The 23,780-nt window shown below is 41.7% G+C and overlaps 1 protein-coding gene and 1 pseudogene across 6 annotated transcripts in view; one reads left to right on the top strand and one right to left on the bottom strand.

The window, feature by feature from the left end:
• Nucleotides 1-23,524, bottom strand: part of CDH17 (cadherin 17) — a 77,347-nt gene extending 53,823 nt beyond the window's left edge. For all 6 annotated transcript variants that reach the window (XM_067017054.1, XM_067017053.1, XM_067017057.1 and 3 more), the window contains exons 1-4: nt 23,474-23,524; nt 17,885-17,983; nt 1,431-1,565; nt 346-484 (exon numbers count right to left, since the gene is read on the bottom strand). In XM_067017054.1, the coding sequence (XP_066873155.1) occupies nt 346-484; nt 1,431-1,565; nt 17,885-17,983; nt 23,474-23,524 (424 nt within the window). The remainder of the gene's footprint in view (nt 1-345; nt 485-1,430; nt 1,566-17,884; nt 17,984-23,473) is intronic.
• LOC131744181 (formiminotransferase N-terminal subdomain-containing protein-like) lies at nt 6,848-10,820 on the top strand (annotated as a pseudogene).
• Nucleotides 23,525-23,780: the final 256 nt, after the last annotated feature.

Below are 23,780 nucleotides of genomic sequence, written 5' to 3' on the forward strand. Positions count from 1 at the left end.
CCACAATTTGGAAGGGAAGTGCTGCTCCTGGTATCTGGTGCATTGATAGATGTCAGGGATGCTGCCTAACATCCTATAATGCACAGAGCAGCCCCTAACAAAAAAAAGAATTATCAGGTCCAAGATGTCAATAGGGCCAACGTTGAGAAGTTGTGTCCTAGAGCAATGGGGATAATAAAATAACTCCCAGAGGATTGCTGTGAAGGTTAAATAAGATAAACAAAATTTAAATAAGATGGTAAGTACTTAATGAATGATATTTACACATGTTAGCCACACAAATCTGCCCCTCTGCCTGTTACACTTCCATCTTTCCACAGATATCTCCAGGCTCCTGCCTATTACCTGGGCGAGAATTCTGCCTTACTGAGCCTTCATACTTTGGCTGGAGAAACACAGGTCGATTGTCGTTGATGTCCTTCACTTCTATGGTGATGGGGACTGGGCCCTCCACTGTATTGCCATGAGCATCCAGGGCTGAGACCTGATGTTGACAGGAAAAGGAAACCTCCTTGGTGAGTCTGGACCTCATATCACACACTCAAAAATCACTTGAAGGAAATTAGAGCCCAAATAACCAATAACCTGGTCACTACAGGGGAGAAAGACACCCATAAGAGCCCAAATTGAGAGCTGCTAAAATAGAGGCCCTATCAGTTAAACCAATCTAATCATGACTGTGTTTTTCCAGCAGTGGGGTTGGCTGGACACTGGACATGCTTTTTTTCTAAATAGCTGGAATCAGTAAAATAAGAACACTTTGACCCTTGAGGGTATGAAAACATGTCGTTACAGAGGCATTTTCGTGGTTGATCTGCAGAGCCAGTAGTAAAATTTAAACAGAAAGCTTTTGTCTTGCTCTTTTCCCCACAATTAGCTCTCTATCATTCAGATAGAGATACAAACCATGAAAACTAAGGGGGCAAGAGAGAGAGAAGGGTCTCTCTAGGCAGCCTCTGACTTTGGTCATTGATTACTTCTGCTTCTTGCAAGGCTCAAAGGAGCTCCATCTAGTACCAGTGCTGCCTTCTTTGTGGGTCCAGAGCCCACCCAAGAGCCATAGGCAGACACCAGTGAAATATCAGAGAAGTACTGGCTAGTTTTGATCCAGGTGCCATCATTTTGATCCAGGTGCCATCCAGGTTTGCACTCATTTTGATGAGTAATGCCATCTAAGAGCCTTAGCAATATAAATTGGGTTCCTCTGGTCAAATAGCCTAAAAAAGAGGATACATTTGTCACACGCCTCTCTAGTTGTTAAAAAATAAAATAAAATTTTAAAAGACAAATGGAATTTGCAAAGCATGTCATTAGTGTCAGGAGAGCTGAAACAGGATTCTGTGCTAGGAAAGAAGGTGCCAGTGATACTTCCAGGACAAAGAGTGCTCAGAGAGATTAGAGTTAGTGTCCTTTGTCTGGTCTCAGTTCACCTGGAGTTTGTGAACAGCTCTTGTTTCCCTGTCCAGGGCTTTGCTGTGATACAGAAGTCCATCTGGTTGTATCTGAAATATGTCATCTGTCTCCCCAGTTAGTTTGAAAGTCACAGCAAGAGGACTGGCCTTAAACTGGGAAAAAGCAAACATTAGATTGGTTGTAAGGAAAACAAACATTAGATTAGGTTGTAAGGAAAAACAATGTTGTGGAATTTGTAGTAAGTCACCAATTTCAGGTAACGTTTTCATTTGTACAATCACTAAAGAAATTCTAAGCTTTTAAAGTGATACATTCTAAAAGTCTGCTTGAACGTTAGCTATGTACATTCAAAATACATTTTCCTCAAGAAACAATGTGTGACATAATTCAATACATTGACGAAAGCAAATAGATGATTTAAATTGTAGCTAAAGTTCGATGAGATTTTTCCGGGAATATCGGAAAGCTATAATACTACTAGCTTTTAAGTAACATTAAAAAGGGTAACTTCATTGCTAGGATAAAAAAGATGTCATTTAGTACTTCTAAAAATTGTGACAAAGATTAAAAGACATTTTAATATTAAGGAAAACAACTTAAAAGTGGCTTTAATTGATAAAGTTCTGTATGACAATCTCACTTACTGTTTCAGAAGTAAAGAAAATACCAATGATTATTCATGGGATAGCTATAATACTTTTAAGACCACAAGAATAGAAAATTCACATAAAATAAAGCAGACGTAAAAGTTGTTCAACCTCATTAATAATTTTTAATATATTTTTATATATTTAAAAAATAAAAACTAATAGTCAATGTTGTAAAGGATATAAATAAACACACATATTATTATTATTTTTTTTTCAGTACACAGGCCTCTCACCGTTGTGGCCTCTCCCGTTGTGGAGCACAGGCTCCGGACGTGCAGGCTCAGCGGCCATGGCTTACAGGCCCAGCCACTCCACAGCATGCGGGATCTTTCCGGACCGGGATATGAACCCGTGTCCCCTGCATCGGCAGGCGGACTCTCAACCACTGCACCACCAGCAAAGCCCAAACACACATATTATTGATGAAAATATAAATTAGCATAATCCTTTTGGAAATAACTTGAGGCATAAAATGTTTGTAGCCTTTGATAGCAAATATTACTAAACAGAATTTATTCTAAGGAAATATTTTTTAAACAATAAACTGCATGCTTGTAGTATAGTAGCCTACAGTACTGGTAAAGTTGAAAACTCCTAAATGGTCAAAAAAAGAAAGGTATAAAATTATATAACACATAAACTTAATGAATGTTAAGCATTAAAAGGTGTAAAGTAACAAAAGGAGAACATGAGTAAATCTAGACTATGATTGTAACAGTACCAAGTGTATTCATCATGTCAGTTGGCAAGAAATTGAATTTTTTAAAAAAAACAGCTGATGTGTTACATGGGTAGAACTGTGGATGAAGAGCTTTTTATGAGTGTTTGCTTGTTGATATTATGTTGTTTATATAATAAATGAAAGTGTTACTATTTTGCATTTTAATTAAAAAGCCTGGAAATCAGTGGAAAGGTGGAGTAAGGATCTACAAAAACTCCCCTCCATAAAAGTAATGAGAAACGGGCAAAAATTGTAAATATCAACTTTTTCAGAACCTTGGAAATTAACCAAATGTTTGCAAAATCCAAGGACTGTTGATTTAAGAAAATTACTGACTATCAGTTAGAACCAAGCTTTGTAGTTGCTTTGACTTGCCCTAATTCCATCATCCTTTCTCAGGATATGCAGTGGCCTTGAAAACCAACAGCCTTACAACCATGGTACTATGTAGGGGGTAGGAGGATTTTGGAGTTTCCCAGAAGTCCTGTCCCCAAAGAACTGATATTATCTAACCTATCTGGAAGCTCCCTGGAAACATCTACTCATGCAGCTTGTCTTTATTTGACCCAACTCAGAGCTCACTCACTGCAAACAATTTTCCTCCTGGGGAATTTGTTGAAAATAATCATCAGCAGTTTCTTAACACTGCAGCTGCCTGAGACAGTGACAACAGTTGATGCAAACAAGGCTCTAACTAAAACACTTAAAAGGTAAAGCTTGAGAATGAGATGTCCCTTGCAGGGGCCAGGGGAGCATCAAAAATCTCCAATAGATTTCTGGAAGTCTAAAAGGCCACATTCATAAGTAGAGTTGTGCACATGCCAAGGAAAAACCTTAGAAGGCCCTAATCTCTCACCTCTGACTGACCATGAGGCTCTGTGCAAGCAGGAAGTAAAGGCTAAGGCAGAGTTGTAAACTGTTTGCCACATCTTTGAAGATGTACCCAACAAGTACACAGAGCCTACTGGCAAAGGTTGGAAGACTTATTGATTCTAGGCTTATAAGGAAATCTTAATTCAATCATTACCTGAACACTATGCTAACCAAACAGACTTCAGTGGCTACATATGGCAAAGAATACAGACTTTACAGAATTAATTCAGGAAAGTCATTAAACAAACAAATAGCAACAACAACAAATCCTGGGAAGACAATGGGATATGATTTCTGGCGTTGCCACATCATATTATTTATAAATTCCAGTTTTCAACAAATGATTGTGAGACATGCAAATAAAAGAAAAGTAAGGCCCATATATAGGAAAAATAGCAGTCAACAGAAACTGTCCCCAAGGAAGTCTAGATGTTAGACCTACTAAATAGTATTTTAGATTAACTATTTTAAACAGGTTCAAAAACAAAAGGAAACTATCTCTAAAGAACTAAAGTATGATAACAATGTCTCGCCAAATAGAGAATATAAATAAAGATATGGAAATTATTTTTTTAAAAAAACAAATAAGAATTCTAGAGTTGACAAGCATAATAACTGAAATGAAAAATTCATTAGAAAAGGCCCAACAGTAAGTCTCAGCTAGCAGGAGAAGAATTTGTGAATTTGATAATAGATTAATTGAGGTTATCCATCCTGACAGAAAGGAAGAAGAAATATTAACAGAACCCTAGAGACAAATGGAACATCATCAAGCAAACATGCATAATGAGAGTAATAGAAGAAAAGGAAAGAGTGAAAGGGGCAGAAACATTATTTGAAGAAAGACTAATCTAAAACTTCCCAAATTTGAGAAAAACATTAATCTATGCTTCCAAGAAATTCACTGAACTCGAAATACAATAAACTCAAAGAGACTCAAACTTAGACTCATCATAATAAAACACAAAACAAACAAACAGGGACTTTTCTGGTGGTGTGGTGGCTAAGAATCCACCTGCTAATGCAGGGGACATGGGTTCGATCCTTGGTCCAGGAAGATCCCACGTGCCATGGAGCAACTAAGACCATGTGCCACAACTACTGAGCTTGTGCTCTAGAGCCTGCGAGCCACAACTACCGAGCTGCGTGACACAATTACTGAAGCCCGTGCACCTAGAGCCCATGCTCCACAACAAGAGAAGCCACTGCAATGAGAAACCCACACACTGCAACGAAGAGTAGCCCCCACTTGCCGCAACTAGAGGAAGCCCGCATACAGCAACAGAGACCCAATGAAACCAAAAATAAATAAATAAAAATAAATAAATTTATTTTTTAAAAAAAGAGAGAATTTGGAAGTGCAGGGACTCATCACATACAAAGGATCCTCAATAAACTGAACAGCTGATTTCTCATGGAAGCCAGAAGACAGTGAAATGACATATTCAACGTGCTGAAAGAAAAAGACTACCAACTAAGAACTGTATATGCAACAAAACTATCCTTCAAAATGAGGGTGAAATTAAGCTATACTACTATTAGAACAAACAAACTTTAAGATAAAAATTATTACTAGAGAAAAAAAGGATATTCTATACTGATACAAGGGTCAATCCATCAAGATTCTACAACAATTATAAACATATATGCACCTACCAACAGATCCCAAAATACATGAAGCAAAAACTGACAGAATTGAAGTTAAAATATACAATTCAACAATAATAGTTGGTGACTTGAAAACTTCACTTTCAATAATGAATATAACAAACAGACAGAAGATCAACAAGAAAATACAAGACTTGAACAACACTATAAACCAACTAGAAGCTAACAGACATCTATGGAACACTCCATCCAACAAAATCCTAACACACATTCTTCTTAAATATACATTAAACATTCTCTAGGCTAGATCATATGATAGATCCCAAAACAAGTCTCAATAAATTTAAAGCATTGAAATCATACAAAATATGTTCTCTAACCACAATGGAGAAACTAAAACCAAATAGCAGGAAATGTGGGAAAACACAAATATATGGAAATAACAATACACTCTAATAACCAATAGGTCAAAGAGGAAATTAAAAGGGAAATTAGAATATACTATTAGATGAATGAAAATGAAAACACAGCATACCAAATTTTATGGGATACAGATTAAGCAGTACATGGAGGCAAATCTACAGCTGTAATGCCTATAAAAGAAGAAAATCTCAAATCAATAATCTTCTAACGGGTTTCCCTGGTGGCGCAGTGGTTGAGAATCCGCCTGCCGATGCAGGGGACATGAGTTCATGCCCCGGTCCGGGAAGATCCCACATGCCGCAGAGTGGCTGGACCCGTGAGCCATGGCCGCTGAGCCTTTGCGTCCGGAGCCTGCGCTCCGCAATGGGGGAGGCCACAACAGTGAGAGGCCCGCATACCACAAAAAATAATAATAATAATAATAATAATAATCTTCTACCTTAAGAGACTAGAAGAAAATGAATAAACTAACCCAAAGCAAGCAGAAGGAAATAAAGTTTAGAGTGGAAATTAATAAAATGGAGAATACAAAAGCAAAGGAGAAAATCAGCAAAACCAAAAGTTGGTCTTTTGAAAAGATCAACAAAATGGACAAATCTTCAATTGGACTTACCAAGAAAAAAATAGACACAAGAGGGACTTCCCTGGTGGTCCAGTGGGTAAGACTCCCTGCTCCCAATGCAGAGGGCCTGGATTTGATCCCTGGTCAGGGAACTAGATCTCACATGCATGCCACTACTAAGAAGTCCACATGCCACAACTAAGAGGCCCACACACCACAACTAAAAAAAAAGATCCCGCATGCCAAAACTAAGACCCAGCACAGCCAAAATAAATAAATAAACAAATAAATATTTTTTTAAAAAACACAAGAATCAAACAACTAAAATCAGGAATGTAAGAGGGGACAGTACTACCAAACTTACAGAGATAAAAAGGATGAAATAGAATACTATAAGCAATTATTTTCCCACAAATCAGACAACCTAAGTGAAATGGATGAATTCTTAGATAAAAACTACCAAAATTGACCAAAGAATAAGTAGACAGTCTGACTAGAACTATAACAAGTAAAGAGCTTGAGTTAGTAATCAAAATAATTCCCACAAAGGAAAGCCCAGGACCAGGTAATTTCACTGGTGAATTCTACCTAACGAGTATGGGAGAATTAACATCAAACCTTCACAAATGCTTCCAAAAAGTAGAAGCGTATGGAATACTTCCCAACTTATTCTATGAGGCCAGTGTCATCCTTATATGCAAAACAGGAAAAAAAATAACACAATAAAACTACAGAGCAATATCTCATAAATATAGACAAAAGGTTATAGCAAAAGTTTTCAACAGAATACTAGCAAACTGAATCCAGCAACATATAAAAAGAATGATATATCATGACCAAGTGGAATTTATCTCAGAATACAAGGCTGGTTCAGCATATGAAAATCAATTAATTTAATACCCCATATTAATAGAATAAAGGACAAAACCAGATGAGTATCTCTATAGAGGCAGAAAATCATTTGACAAAATCCAGCATCCTTTCATGATAAAAAAAAATACACAACAAAGTAGGAATAGAAGGTAACTTCCTCAACCTGATAAAGGACATCTAAGAAAAACCCACAGCTAATATTATACATAATGGTGAAAGACTGAAAGCTTTCCCTATATGATCAGGCACAAGATAATGATGCTCAATCTTGTCACTTCTATATAACATTGTACTTGAAATCCTAGGCAAGAGAAAGAAATAAAAGTCATCCAGATTGGAAAGAAATGAGTAAAAGTATCTCTATTCACAGATGACATGATCTTACATATGGAAAATCCTAAGGCATCTAAAAAAGTTTTACAGCAACTAAACAAGTCCAGTAAGGTTGCAAGATATGAGATCAATATACAAAAAAAAAAATCAACTGTATTTCTATACAGTAGCAAAAAGAAATCTGAAAGTGATATTAAAAAAACAATGCCATTTACAATAGGATTAAAAGGAATAACATACTTCAGAATAAATTTAACCAAAGAAATATAAGATTTGTAAACTGAAAACTATGAAACATTGTTGAAAGAAATTAAAGAAGATCTAAATAAATGGAAAAACATCCCATGCTCAAAACTTGAAACACTTAATATTGTTAAGATAGTACTATTCTCCAAGTTGAGATACTAATTCAACACAATCCCTATCAAAATTACTTTTGTCTTGTTTGTAGAATTGACACGATGATCCTAAAATTTATATAAAAATGTGTAAGACCCAGAATAACCAAAATAATCTTGAAAAAGAAGAACAAAGTTGGGAGACTTAACACTGCCCGATTTCAAAATTTACTACAAAGCTACAGTATTCTAGAGAGTGTGGCACTGGCATAAGGACAGACATATAGATCAATGGATTCAAAATCAGGAGTACAGAAATAAACTTTTGTATTTATGGTCAAATTAATTTCTGACAAAGGTGCTAAGATAATTTCATAGGGAAAAAATAGTGTTTTCAACAAATGGTGCTGGAACAACTGGATATCCACATGCAAAAGAATGAAGTTAGATCCCTACCTCTCGTATCATGCACAAAAATTAACTGAAAACAGACCAAAGGCCTAAATGTTAAGAGTTAAAACTATAAAACTGGGAAGAAAACACAGGCATAGGGCTTCCCTGGTGGCGCAGTGGTTGAGAGTCCGCCTGCCGATGCAGGGGACACGGGTTCGTGCCCCGGTCTGGGAAAATCCCACATGCCGCGGAGCAGTTGGGCCCGTGAGCCGTGGCCACTGAGCCTGCGCGTCCGGAACCTGTGCTCCGCAACGGGAGAGGCCACAACAGTGAGAGGCCCGCGTACCACACACACACACACACACACACACACACACACACAAAAAAGAAAACACAGGCATAAATCTTTGTGACTCTGGATGAGGCAATAGTTTTTTAGATGTTATAGCAAAAGCACAAACAAAAAAGAAAATAAATTGAATTTCATCAAAATTAAAAGCTTTTGTGCTTCAAATGAACTATCAAGAAAGTGAAAAGTAACCTACAGAATGTGCGAAAATATTTGCAAATCATGTGTATGATAAGGAACTTTATGCAGAATATAAAAAGAGCTCTTACAACAATAAAAAGACAAATAATTCAATTTAAAAAGAGGTAAAGGATTGAACAGACAGTTCTCCAAAGAAGATATACAAATAGCCAATAAACACATTAAAAGATATTAACATTAGTCATTAGGGAAATGCAAACCCAAACCACAGAGAAATATCACTTTACTCCACTAGGATAGCTATCAATACAATAAAGAAACAGATAAGTAACAAGTGTTGGCAAGGATGTGGAGACAGAACACTTATTCAATGCTGGTGGGAATGTAAAATGGTTCAGTTGTTTTGCAAAACAGTTTTGCAGTTATTGAAAAAGTTAAAAATTGAATTAGCTATGTCCCAGAAATTTTACTCCTCGGTATATATCCAAGAGAATGGAAAACATATATCCTCACAAAAATTGTACATGAATGTCCATAATAGCATTATTTATAATAGCCATAAATGTCCATCAAATGATAGCTGGATATTCAAAATATATTATAGTCATACAATGGGACATTAATCAGCCATAAAAAAGGAACGAAGTACTAATACCTGCTACAATATGGACGAACCTTGAAAACATTATGCTAAGTAAAAGAAATTATACACAAAAGGTCACATGTTACATGATTCCATTTATATGAAATGCCTATAAAGGAAATCTCTAGAGACTGCAAGTCGATTAGTGTTTGCCAGGGGCTGGGAGGAGAGGAAAATAGGGAGTGACTGTTGTTGGTACAGGGTTTCTTTGAGGCTGGTGAAAGTGTTCTGGGATCAGATAGTGGTGATGGTTGTACATTTTTGTGATATATTAAAAACCACTGAATTGGACATTTTAAAATGGTAGATCTTGCGATATATAAGCTATATCTCACACATTACAAAGAAAAAAGAGGCCGTCCTACCTCGACGTCCTCCGCCCCTGCAGGTGAGTCGAGTCCCCCCAAACCACGGAGCTGCCGGCGTGGTCGCAGGCTGGAGGTGGGCCCGGGGCAGCGTCGCCGCCGGTCGCCCCCCGCTCCGGGCCCCGCCACCCACGGACGCTGGCCCCCCTGCCTGAGTCTCCCGGGGCCCTCAACGAGTCTCTCTGGTTACCCTTCGGCCCACGTGGGTCTGGGCCACTCCACACCAGAACCTGGGCGGGACCGCGCAGGGGGTCCCAGCGCCGGTGTCTCCCCAGACCTCGCACTACGACCTCCTCGGAGAGCCTCTGCCGCCCTAAAAGTGCCAACGGTGGTGCGTGCGCAGGACACAGACTGGGGCTCCGTTTGGCTGCCTGTTTATGAAACATTTCAGAAGCCAGAAGAAAATACATTGTTGAGAAAGCAGCGAAAGCAGCTTTTCTTGAAAAAAATGGACAGAAACATCCTGAGGTATCAGTGCTCAACATATTTTCTGATCAAGAGTGCAACAGGGGCTTCCCTGGTGGCGCAGTGGTTGAGGGTCCGCCTGCCGATGCAGGGGACACGGGTTCGTGCCCAGGTCTGGGAGGATCCCACATGCCGCGGAGCGGCTGGGCCCGTGAGCCATGGCCGCTGAGCCTGCGCGTCCCGAGCCTGCGCTCCGCAAGGGGAGAGGCCACAGCGGTGAGAGGCCCGTGTACCACAAAAAAAAAAAAAAAAAAAAAAAAAATAGTGCAACAGATCAGTCATTACAATAGCAGCTTCTCTTGCTGAGTTAGGCAATTCCGTTCTGGCTGCCTGCCTGGAGGCCTTCCCGTCAATTGATATGGAGGTTCAAGAGGGGATCCATCCTTGCCCAGGAGCAGTGGACCTGATTCCCGTTTACCCTCTCTCTGGTGTTGGAGTGGAAGAGTGTGGAGCTGTGGCTAGAAGCCTTGCTGAGAATCTGGTCCGACGTGTTCCTGGCTGCAGTGTGTTTCTCTTTGGTGAGGCTGACCTGCCTGAGAAGCGCACTCTTGTCCAGAGAAGGAAGCAACTGGGCTGGTTCACAAGGATGGATTTCAGTGTTCTTAAACCTGACCTGGGAGCTGCACCTGCCCGCAGATGTGGTTTAACAGCTTGCTTCAGGGCGTTGTGACAGTCGCGTTGGAATAAAATTGGAATTTTCAGCTTTGCAGCGAGGAGATTCATGCTGCCGCTAGAGCATCCGAGAGCCAATCTGCGGGAGGCAGGAGCTGAGCGAAACGGCAAACTGAGAAACAAACTTTCACATCAGGCATCGTAGCTAGCCCGTGTGTGATGAACTGTAATGTTACCAAAGATGATCTCAAGACTTGGCTCTGGGAAAAGAGATCGCTAGTGCCATTCGGGGCTCAAATGTGAATGGACTGAAGGGCGTTCAAACGATGGCTTTTCCTCACGAAGGGAAAATGGAGATAGTTTGCAATGTAGAGAGTTTTGAAGATCATGAAGTTACAGAAACCTCAGAAGGCTCTCAATACAAGGCTTACAGTGTCCTTGGGGACCAATTTTATTATGTATCTCCTCATTACATAGAAGCTCAAGTTAAAAAATTGACAAGTGATCAGGAAATTGGTACTACAGGGAGAGCATTAATTGGATTTACACCCCAAGAGTGCAAGAACTGTGCTGAATATGCTATTAAGGAAGGTATTGGGGAGTTCTGGAAGATACATGGAGGCATTTTCATGTGATCCAATCTAAGGCTTCATTGAGATTGTAAGGAAAAAATATCAGCCATTACAAAGTTTTCTTTTGGCCAGTGAAGACAAGTGGAAGGTCCGAGAGCTTGATTCCAGCTGTGAATTGGAAAACTGGAAGCCTTCTCTGTCCAGTGACAACAACAGGTGTTTATAGATTGTCCATAGTCACCTTATGATATTTCTAGTCGTTATTGAAACTTCGTGAAATCCTCCTCTGTATTAAGTGCATGCACTGGCATGTACTAGAAGCCCTCCTGAATGAGCTGCGTAAAATGGCCATCTTTGCTGAATCATCGTTAATTATCATGATCAAAACTAAAAACGGACTCAATTTATTTGGTATTCCTGACCTCTTTATTCCAAAGTCCTGTATTCAAATCTCATTTTTTTAATGTGCGCTTTAAAAAATCAAGTACTAAGTAACTAATAAATGGGGAGAATTATAAAATAAAATTACTCCTTTGAAGCAAAAAAATAAAAGAAGAAAAATAATGACCTATCTCTGAGATATGTATCATACTATCCTTAGATCTGGAAGCCCCTGAGAGTACAGAGCTGGGGATAGTTGAAAATCCTCAGTGAGAGAAGTCTGTAGGTGTTTAGTTCTTTTTTCTTTCTTTCTTTCTTTTGGAGGACATATTAATAACCCAAGGATCGATTTCAGAGGGCAGAAAGCTTACTTTGTTCCTCCCTGACTTCAGGTAAGAATATTTCAAGTGATACAGATGAGAGAACTGGGACAACGCCTTCCCACCACTGTAGTAAAGAGCTCAAAGTGCACCTTATCAAGGCTGCGTTTTCCACATTAGAAGATGGAGAAAGCATGGTATGCTATTTTTTTTTGTATATGCCAGATTTTACTTTATTCTTTTGCTATGTAACCTACTTTTTATTTTGGCCTTTTTAAAAATTGAAGTAGAGTTGATGTACAATACTACATAAATTATAGGTGTACAACATAGTGATTCACAATGTTTAAAGGTTATATTCCACTAATAGTTACTACAAAATACTGGCTGTAATCCTTGTGTTGTACAAGACATCCTTGTAGCTTATTTATTTTATACATAATGGTTTGTACCTCTTAATCCCCTACTCCTATCTTGCTCCTCTTGCCTGCACTGCCCCAACTGGTAACAACTAGTTTGTTTTCTGTATCTGTCTTTTCTTTTTTGTTATATTCACTAGTTTGTTTTATTTTTTAGATTCCACACGTAAGTGATATCATACAGTATTTATCTTTCTCTGTCTGACCTATTTCAGTAAGCATAATACCCTCCAAGTCCATCCATGTTGTTGCAAATGGCAAAATTTCATTCTTTTTTATGCTGAGTAGTATTTCATTGCATGTGTGTGCGCACACATATAGATAGATAGATAGATAGATTACATCTTCTTTATCCATTCATTCATTGATGGACACTTAGGTTGTTTCCATATCTTGGCAACTATAAATAATACTACTATGAATATTGGGGTGAATGTATTTTTTCAAATTAGTATTTTCATTTTTTTCAGATATATACTCCAGGAGTGGAATTGCTGGGTCATGTGGTAGCTCTATTTCTAGTTTTTTGAGAAAGCTCCACACTGTTTTCCTTGGCTGCACCAATATACACTCCCACCAACAGTGCATGAAGGTTCCCTTTTCTCCTCACCAACATTTGTTATTTGTGTTCTTTTTAGTGATCGCCATTTGACAGGTGCGAGGTGATATCTCATTGTGGTTTTAACTTGCCTTTCTCTGATGATTAACAATGTTGAACATCTTTTCATGTGCCTATTGGCCTTTTACATGTCCTCGTTGGAAAAATGTCTATTCAGGTCTTCTACCCATTTTTTAATTGGGTTGTTTGCTTTTTGGTGTTGAGTTGTATGAGCTCTTTCTATATTTTTGATATTAACCTCTTATCAGTCATATCATTTGCAAACATTTTTCTCCCATTCAGTAGTTTGTCTTTTCATTTTGTCCATGGTTTCCTTTGCTGTGCAAAAGTTTTCGAGTTTACTTAGTTTCCGTTTGTTTATTTTTGCTTTTATTTCCTTTGCCTTAGGAGACAGATCCAAAAAATATTCCTACAATTTATATCAAAGAGCGCTCTGCTTATGTGTTCTTCTAGGAGTTTTATGGTTTCGGTCTTACATTTGGGTCTTTAATCCATTTTGAGTTAACTTTTGTATATGGTGTTAAGTAGCATGATATGGTTGACTAGAACATGAGAATATCAGTGTTCTAATATCAGTTATGCCATTAACTTATTTAAGCCTCAGTTTCCCTATCTGTAAAACAAGCAGTTGGTACAAGACGTCTCTAAGGTCTTTTCTAGAACAAAGACTCTGAGATTCTAGAAGGAAGTCCCCTTCGTTGCCTCCACTCCTCCACTCCAACACACACACCCATAAACAAGACGCATTCAGCCATGGCAGTTGGTCTATCATTTTCTGTCAAGAAGAGACAAGCTTTGTAGTGTGGCTAATGGAAAAAGAACAGAAAGAGAAGTGGAGCAACCCAAGGAATGACTTTACTGGCTGGGCTCCTGAGAGACTGCGGAAGGATCCTACGAAGCAGTTTCCAGGTGTGTGACGTCTGTTAGCTGGACATTGCCTCTAGGTACAGTTCTGATTCTGTTCAGTGGCACGTGGACCTGTACTCACAGAACATCGACTCCATTCTACTCAAGAGTCTCCTCAAACACAGGTTGCAGAAGGAACCACAGACTCTCTGGCCCACAAATACATTTTGCTCAGATTATAAGATGACCTTTTTCTTTACTGTGCCAATATTCTTAGATCAGGAAATTTTACATAAATATAAAAATTTCTGACTTCTGTGGAAAAATCATAGAATCCAGTCATACTGTACACAAATTCTGACTTGTGAAATTGTCTGGAATTGAATTAAGGCTATACCCTTTGATGGATGTACCCTCCGCTTGTCACAGTCCGCACTATTCCCTGTGTCCCACGTGCTGGAGCCAAGGATCAGAAGACTTTGAATTTCACGTTTGCACAGTTGGGGGTTTTTCTACATCTGTTTTTTTGCCATTGCCTGTCTTATCCCGAGATAGCATCATTCATCACTTACCTGGCCCTTGTGGGCCATTGAGATACTCACTACAGATGGACGTTCACACCCAAGCACTGGGTTATCACCTGTGTGAGGAAGCCTCCCCAGTCTGTATCTCCAGACCCACATGGCCACTGTCTCCTCAACATCTCCTCCTAGCTAACCCCACATATTACCTTAAATTCAATAAGCCTAACGCTTATTTACCGACTTTCCCATAAATGTTGCCTCCCCTCCCCTCCCCTCCTTCTCTCTCTCTCTCCTTCCCTCTTTCTCTCTCTCTCTCTCTCTCTCTCTGAATGACACCACTAACCAGCCAGGCAAGCAAGCCAGAGACCTCAGAGTTACCCTAAACACCTCCTCTCGCCCCCTGCACTCATTCAGGAACCAATCCCAGAAGCTGTGACTTCCTTGCATTGTTCCTACCCCTCTTCTTCCCTCCACTCCCCCTTTATACTTACTTAAACCAGGCCTCCACCGCTTCCCACTGGTCTATGGCAAACTGTCCCAAGAGCCTTCCCCCCTCATCCCACACTTACAGTGATTACAGAGTAGGTCTGTGCAAGCACAGTGTATTTCCTTCACACCTTCTTTAACCCTCCACAGGTGCCCTGCAGCCTAACACAGGTGAAAGGGCCGGTCTGGACACCCACCCCCACCACCCAACCTCAGCAGCCTCGCCTTTGCACACCCTAAACCACCTGTTATCTTTCATTTTCTTGCTGAGTTGCACACCCCCGTGCTTTTCCCCATACTGTATGCAGGGCCTGCTTTCTGTCTGTGAGTGCCTGTTCAACTTTAAATACTCAGCTGAGGGGTCAGTGAAACCTTTTCTGTTCAACCACTACAGTCCACACTTAAAATCGAGCACTCTTTCTCCACCTGCGCTGGGTTCCCTCTGCAGCCCAGCAGACTCCAATCAGAACCCTTCACTACGTTGTTTGCTTACTTGTTTTAGCCTCCTTCTACTACCCTATGAGCTCACCGGGGGCAGGGATGGTGTTAAGGTCATCTTGTATCCTCAGTACCCAGCATAGTGCCTTATAAAAATAGGCACCATCAGGAACGAAACTGGGTCATTTGTAGAGACGTGGATGGACCTAGAGTCTGTCATACAGAGTGAAGTAAATCAGAAGGAGAAAAATAAAGATTGTATCTCAACGCATACATGTGGAATTTAGAAAAATGGTACAGATGAACCTATTTGCAACACAGGAATAGAGACACAGACGCAGACATAGAGAACTAACGTGTGGACACGGGGCGGGGGCGTAGGGGTGTAGGATGAATTGGGAGATTGGGAATGACATAAATACACTATATATACACTACCATGTGTAAAACCTGCTATACAGCGCAGGGAGCTCAGCTCAGTGCTCTGTTGTGACCTAGATGTGTGGGATGGGAGGGGGAGGTCCAAGAGGGAGGGGATATATGTATACGTATAGCTGATTCACTCTGTTGTACAGCAGAAACTAACGCAATATTGTAAAGCAACTATACCCCAATAAAAATAAATAAATACAAACATATCAAATTCAAAATAAAAAGATGGGGCTTCCCTGGTGGCGCAGTGGTTGAGAATCCGCCTGCCGATGCAGGAGACACGGGTTCGTGCCCTGGTCCGGGAAGATCCCACATGCCGCGGAGCAACTAAGCCCGTGAGCCATGGCCGCTAGGCCTGCGCGTCCGGAGCCTGTGCTCCGCAGCGGGAGAGGCCACAACAGTGAGAGGCCCGCCTACCGCAAAAAAAAAAAAAAAAAAAAAAAAAAAAAAAAAAAAAAAGATGAATGTGTGCCTAGCCCACAGCATTCTTACCAGTTTATGAAGCATAAAAATACACAAATGAACAGAATGGTTTTTTATTGGAGTATAGTTGTTCTACAATGTTGTGTAAGTTTCTACTGTACAGTGAAGTGGAGTTCCCTGTGCTACACAGTAGGTTCTCATCAGTTATCTATTTTATACATATCAGTGTATACATGTCAATCCCAATCTCCCAATTCTTCCCACCCCCCCTTTCCCCCCTTGGTGTCCATATGTTTGTTCTCTCCATCTTGAACAGAATTTTTTAAATGTAAACGAGATATCTATAACTAGGTGCTCCCTGGCAAGGGAGGGAAAGTTAGTTAACGAGATCACCTCTTGTGTGAGCCCTGCCATAGACTCCCAACCAGTTCCTTTGCAACCGCTTCCGTTTCCCATCCCCCTCCAGTTTGTAGCCCTGAATGGAAACTTGATTCAGGCCCGCTGCTTTGAGGAGAAAATCTAAGAGCCTTAGAAGTCAGGGCCCTTCCTGTCTCTGCAGCCTCCTCTCCTACCTTCTTCTTTAGGCTCTCTGCTGGCCTTCTGCCAAAACTCAGGGCATGCCCTGCCCTCTCCCAGCACAGGGCAGGTGTCCAAGCTGTGCCTTTGCTGGAACACTCTTCTCTTATTAGCCTCCAGCTCTCAAAGCATTTGTGCCTCGCTCAGTGCCAGCTTCCCTGACTGGAGAGGTCAAAGCCTCTAACATACCCACAGCGGGGCACAGAGATACACGTGCACCCCCAACAGCTCATACCATGGAGCCCCTTTGCACTAATTTGGTACTAAATGAGAGAAGGTAGGATGAGGCCGCTTTCAGTCTCTCCTCTGTGGAGAGGAACTGCCGAAACAAATGCTTGGACAGTTAATAGAAGGCATCCACCTTAGATGGTAGTTTAGCAACCCTCTGTTGCTCCCCCAGTGCACGGGATGGGAGATCATGGGCACCCAGAGGCTCATCAAAGCATCCTCAGCCACTCCAAGGCCAAGCAGGCTTCCCCAGGAGATTTCTGGTCAATGCAGTAGTATGTTTTTCTCCCTCTCTCCATTACATTTCTGGTATTATTTCAATGCCCTTAAAGCTGAAGTCTCTTGCAGTCCACCCGTCAATCTGATGCTTTTCTCAGTTAACTAACTAAATGAGATGACTGCCTCCCACTGTGCCTTGTCCAACCCATGGGTGAGGGCCCAGGGATGGGCTCAGAGGAGGAGATGAGGAAAGCAGGTCATTCCAGCGCTAATCCAGAGAACACGCATCTTCAAGTGCTCAAGCAGCCAGCTCATTGAACAGACAGATACTCAGATGGCCCTGCCACTCCAGAGACAGGTTCCCTTCCCACCCTGAAGGAAGAGGCGGAGTCTACAGGCACCAAGGTCTCCACCCCAGAGATGGGAATACTTGAGGAAGTCCGAATGAGGATGTCAGGTATAACGTCTTACAACACTGAAGCCACTCATCTCTGTGTTTAACTTAGCTTCTGAAATCATTCCTGATAATGAGATCTACTATGCCTATATTTTGTTTCTGGGTGTACAGTAGAAAAGGAGTAAAAGTCCACTGAGAGAGCCTGCAAAATCAAGATGACAGTGATCAAGAGTAGCCATTACCTGGAATATGATTTGACTCGGTCCTTGGCCTTCAAAAATAGAAAAAGTCATGGGCTTCAGGGGTCCACTAAACTTTCCCTCTTGGCCATATCCAGTTGTCTGTTAAAAAAAGAAAGAAAAAGAAAATTAGCATCACCATCTACTATGAATGTATATGTGTCACTTGCTGATTTTCTTATGGTTCCAGGACTGATACATGAAACCTAAGATTCTAACCTGGCTCAAAACAATGTGAAATCTAGTCAAAACAGGCAGGAAGGGGTCTAATATTTGTTGAGGCTCTACTATGTCAAAATGGTTTGCTTAGAGCCTAACACTGCTTTTCTCATTTAATCATTCAAGCAATCACCCTGTGGGGAGAAATTAACACTCCTGTTTTATAAAGGAGGCTCACTGAGGTTAGCTACTTGCCCAGAGTAAAACCCATAAGCAGTTGACATGGCACACACACTGGGTTCTAACTGAAGGAAAGCTCATGATCTTCCCACAATGCCACTAAGCTGTTAAATTCTACATGGTTTTGCATAGGCTTCTTCTTCTTCTTTTTTTTTTTTTTTTTTTTTTTTTTTTTTTTTTTTTTCATTTTTGGCTGCGTTGGGTCTTTGTTGCTGTGCACAGGCTTTCTCTAGTTGCGGCGAGCAGGGGCTATTCTTCGTTGTGGTGCCAGGGCTTCTCACTGCGGTGGCTCTCTTGTTGCAGAGCACGGGCTCTAGGCACATGGGCTTCAGTAGTTGCAGCACATGGGCTCAGTAGTTGTGGCTCGCGGGTCTAGAGCACAGGCTCAGTAGTTGTGGTGCACAGGCTTAGCTGCTCTGCGACGTGTGGGATCTTCCCGGACCAGGGCTCAAACCCCTATCCCCTGCATTGGCTGGTGGATTCTTAACCACTGCACCACCAGGGAAGCCCCCACACCAGCTTCTTAAAACCCCTCTATTCCACTCCTGTTAGCTATAAGGAAATCCATGGCAGATTCCCAGCACGTTAGAGTTCAGGCACCTCAAAGACAATTGAATTTTTAAGGGGAAAAAATATGTAGACGTGTTTAGTACAATGCTTGCCTGGCACCCAACAAGAAGAGCTCACACTTGCTAAGTTATCATATGCTGAGCTTTGTCCTAAACACCTTGAATCCCGACAACAACCCTACAGGGTAGATTATTATCGCCAGCTCTGTTTCACCGGTGATTAGACTGAGACGCAGAGAGGTTAAGTAATTTGCCCAGGTAAGGCAGGAAGCAGGATTCGAACCTGCAACTCCAGACCCGGCCCTCTTAGCCACTACCCCCACTACACAACAGCAAAAGCAGCCGAGACAGCCTGGGGTGGGGGGAGGGGGGGTGGGAAGCATGGGGATGTGCAAGAGGGTGCATTCAGCAGTAGTTCCTGCCATGCCTTCGTCTCCCACCAGGACTGGTCACTAACGGGAGTTGCGAGGTGGAGCGGAGCAGGCAGAACACAGGAAGGGACAGCCAGTCATAAACCTGCCACAGAGAGCACCCTCTGGAACAAAGGATGGAGCACCCACACCAATGCCAGTGCCCCCTCCTTCCCGAGTGGTTCCTCAGGTCTCCTACTTGTTATGGGAATCACGGGTGGGATAGGTTAGAATTAGAAGTATGATACGGAAAGTTAACAGTTTGGGGAACTGGACAGGTAAAACCAAAAAAGAAAGAAGAACTGGCGAGAAGAGAATTTATTTTCCATTTCTTTATGAGGAGCTAGTACACTCTTATCGTATAGAAACACTGGGAATAACCCAAAGACAATTAGGATGAAATCATGGGGAAAAAGGTCTTGTACTATATCCCTTGGTTCATTGAATCTTGATTCAGTTGATCTGGATTGTCCAACAAAAAAATAGTAACAAACAAGAACACAGAGGACTTTGGAATTTGGTCTCCTCTCCCTCAGAGTTGTGTCAGGCCCTTGGGTTAGCTGCCCCCAGCCATCGCCAGCCTCTCTCCCTTGGGAAGACAAGTGATCTCTTTCCCAGACTCCCTTGCAGCTAGGAGGGTGACCAAGTGACCCAGTTCTGGTTTGTGAAACAAAAGGTGGAGTGTGCTGTGTCTGGGTGGAGGTGGGGGAATGGTTCTGGTCAAGATTTTGTATTCCTGATTAAGAAAGACAGATGTGGCTGGCATCTGCCCTGTTCATCTTGCTCAAGAAATGGACCTCATGTCTGTAGCTGTGGCAGCCATCACGAAACCACAAGGGGACAAACCAGCTCAAACAACGGTGGAGCAAAGAGAAAGAAGCCCATATCTCTGATAACATCACAGAACTGCTAAAACTGCCCAGGACTGCCCATGACAGGCTTCTTGTTGTCTGAGAAAAATAAATCCCTATTGACTGGAGACACTCTAAAGTTGCTCGTAGCTAAAAGAATTCTTAACTGACACAATAATTATAGAGACTTCTAGCTCATCAGTTCCTCTCAAAGTGTATTTTCCTCTGGGGGCTCTTCCTCCCTTCCACTTCTTTCCACATCTTCTCCAGCTCCATCAGTTCCTCTGGAAGGCAGGACACAAGAAGTAGGTGCCATGGTTGGTACAGGACGAGGGCAGTGCTTTTTGAGGGGCTACTGCTTAACAGCAAACGGCTTCATCAACTTTCTGCTCACATCAGCAAGCAGTCCATCTTTCAGCTGATCACACCAGTGATGGCATCTATAGGAAAACTACATTAGTCAGGCAAACCTCACAAATAAGCCTGCATTTTTCCCAGGTAGACAAGCTGGCTCACCTATGAGAAATAAAGGTTAAGTCTCAGTTGCAATGTTCAAAGTTGGGTTGGGTTCTCTTATCAGGGCAACAAATCTCTCTTCCTGCTCATTAACCTGGCTATCTGAGCTATAAAGATTTCAAAATACATGGGCACATCATGAGTCATCAAGTCATACATCCATAACTGGGAAGAAGGCTATGGTAGAAATTTGTGAAAAGAATTGGAAGAATAAAACCCACCATCTTGCATAAAGAGGTGAAAAGTAGGAAGAGAATGGAACTGATATTTTTGAGTGTTTCCTGTATGGCAGCTGTGGAACTAGACCCTCCACACACATCATTTCTTCTGATCCTCAACAATATCAGGGAATCTCTGGAGAAGTCCCACAGCAGAGGCACATATAATTGGTGCTGCTGTGGGATGGTGCCAGCTCTGTTGGGCCACCAAGCCCCAACTCTGCACCACGTTGCTCCACTGCCTTCCAGGCCAGCAAAGGATGCGTGCTGTTATCAGATCTGCCTGCCTACTAGCCACCGTCATGGTACCTTCCAGCAAGAGTTCTCTGCATTGTTTATATAGTATGTATGTCAGCTCTTCTTCCTTCCGGAAGAAGCATAGTCCCAGGCAAAACTCCAAAATAGTTGGCTTCTCCTTGATTTCCCTGCCTTCCTACTCAACACTCTTTCCCAAACCCTCTCATCAGTGCCCTTACAATATATTCATGCAGTGTTTCTAACCCCCTATGAGAACCAGTTCTCAGGAAAGAACAGGAGAGCCACTCATAGTATAGAATAAATGACAGGCAATCATTTAAAATGGCTACCTCTGCTGAATAAAGCCTTATGCTGAAGGAAAGAAGCTCCAACTGAACTTCCAGCCTTCACAGGAGGGGGTCTGGGCAGAGGGGTCGGTGAAGGCAGAAGAGAAATGGCTCCATCCCAATACATCTGAAATCCCAGCACACAGGCCTCAGCCTCCCTCCTTCACCCAGAGACAGCTGGGCACATGGCTGTCTCCTGGGCAAGTCTTGCTGCCAGCAGTAGTTTGGGCAGTATTTCCTACTCCAGGTAGAAATCCCACTGGGGTGAGAGTAGGGAAAAAGGAAAACTTACTTTCATCCTTTATCTAGGAAGAAAAATGCATGTCCCCTTCTCAGACAAGAAGCTGATAAGCCTGCTAATGTCAAATTATCGTGACAGAATCTTCTCTCTCTCTTAGGTCTCACTGTTGTTTCCTAATATAAATCCGTAATTATGTATTTAATTTCTAACATGTTCCGGGCACTGTGCTATGTGCTGAGGCTGCAAAGATAGCTAAAACACAGTCCTCCTCATGGAGGTCAGAGTCCATTTGAGTGTAGACACTGAATATTTAAAATATGGTAGTAATAATAATTGCTAATATTTCTCAAGTCCTTAGACTGTGCCAGTCATTGATCCAAGGGCTTTATAAATGCATCATCTCATTTAATTGCCACATAAGGCAAGTACTATTATTAGACCCATTTCACAGGGCAGAAAACTGAGGTTCAGAGCTTAGTAACTCACCCAAGTTCCTGTCACCGATCAATAGCAGTGCCAAGTTTGAACTAGGCACTGACTTCACCACCATTCTGAGATAATATAGTTAGCAAAGGACATCTGAGAGGGTAGGAAGAGGAGAGAAGTCAAGTGGTGATGTTAGACCCAGTCCTTAGGCAGTCTTATCTACAAGATTCAAGCCCAGGTCTGTGAGGATGCACCTTGCTCATAAGGTTTGAACTGCAGATTTTCCCCCCAAGGGGAAAGCTCTGGTAGGTTTACAAGTTTGTCCGTATTTCACTCTAAATATTTTGAACTGTGTGGGCTCTCAAGGGCTCTCTGGAACTTGAAATTCAATATGTTATATTTGGGTTTTAGAAGAAAGGAACCAAGATTAGAGGTATGATGATTTAGTAGCTTCCTTCTAAGGAGAAAGCAAATGCTTCCCCATAATCTTGCTTCATAATACAGCAGATTTGGCAAATGTATAACCTTTATGAGCTTCATAAGGAAAGTGAAGACGGCATCCCTGTCACTACCCGAGGTTAAGGTCTGGTCTCCTCAGGTTCCATCCAGCTCCAACTTCTAGAAGCCCAAGTCGATAGGGTTAGCTCAACAAGTGACTAAGCACAAATTTGGTCAGAAAACTCCAAGCCATATACGGGAAGAAAAGTACAGAGCAGAGCAGGGTCAAAAATGGAGAAAATGCTTTTCTTAGTTTCGGTGGTAATTTCTCATGGTCAAAGTTAAAAACAAAAAAAAAAAGGCAAGATTAAGGGACATAGACTAACACATGTATCAGTATACTTTTCTATCCAGATTCCCTGAGTTGTATGCAATAGTCTAAAGCTAAGTAGATGGATTCGTTTAAACCTTGCCTGTGAAGTGGCATTGGCTTTCAAGAGCTGAGGAGAAAGCACATCTCTGGTTAAAGGTTGAACATATGACTTGTAGCTATTTCAACAAAAATAGTCCATCGGGGCAAAGTGTCCTTTTGCTCACAATGAGTTAATTTTGATAGACTTTTTTTTTTTTTTTTTTTTTTTTTTGCGGTACGCGGGCCTCTCACTGTTGTGGCCTCTCCCGTTGCGGAGCACAGGCTCCGGACGCGCAGGCTCAGCGGCCATGGCTCACGGGCCCAGCCGCTCCGCGGCACGTGGGATCTTCCCGGACCGGGGCACGAACCCGCGTCCCCTGCATCGGCAGGCGGACTCTCAACCACTGCGCCACCAGGGAAGCCCTAGACTATTTTTTAAATGATGATAGCCGCTGCTTCCCTGGTACGGGGTAGAAGGATGACTGGAAATATTCTACTAAATAAATAAAGAACATTCTCTTCTCTTACCAAGTAAAGTGTAAAGAGACACAAGCAGTGCAGTTGGGCTTGCAACATCATGGTTTTCTTTATTCAAAGTCCTGTGAATAAACCGGAGATAAGTTGATTAGTTGCCATCCTGTTAAAACCATGTTTCTCCAAGCATAAAGGATCATTGGATGATATTCATTTATAAACCTAGTAGAATGCATCCCTGAAGTTCAGCCTCTTCTCTGTGGAACAGCCTGGCCTTCCAGAAGCTTCCTGATACCTTGTCCACAGCAACCACAAGTCAACATCCAGAAACAAGTGTGTGCTAATTCCATCTTTACTAACA

The sequence above is a fragment of the Kogia breviceps genome, chromosome 17 (assembly GCF_026419965.1).
Source record: "Kogia breviceps isolate mKogBre1 chromosome 17, mKogBre1 haplotype 1, whole genome shotgun sequence".
NCBI lineage: Eukaryota > Metazoa > Chordata > Mammalia > Artiodactyla > Physeteridae > Kogia > Kogia breviceps.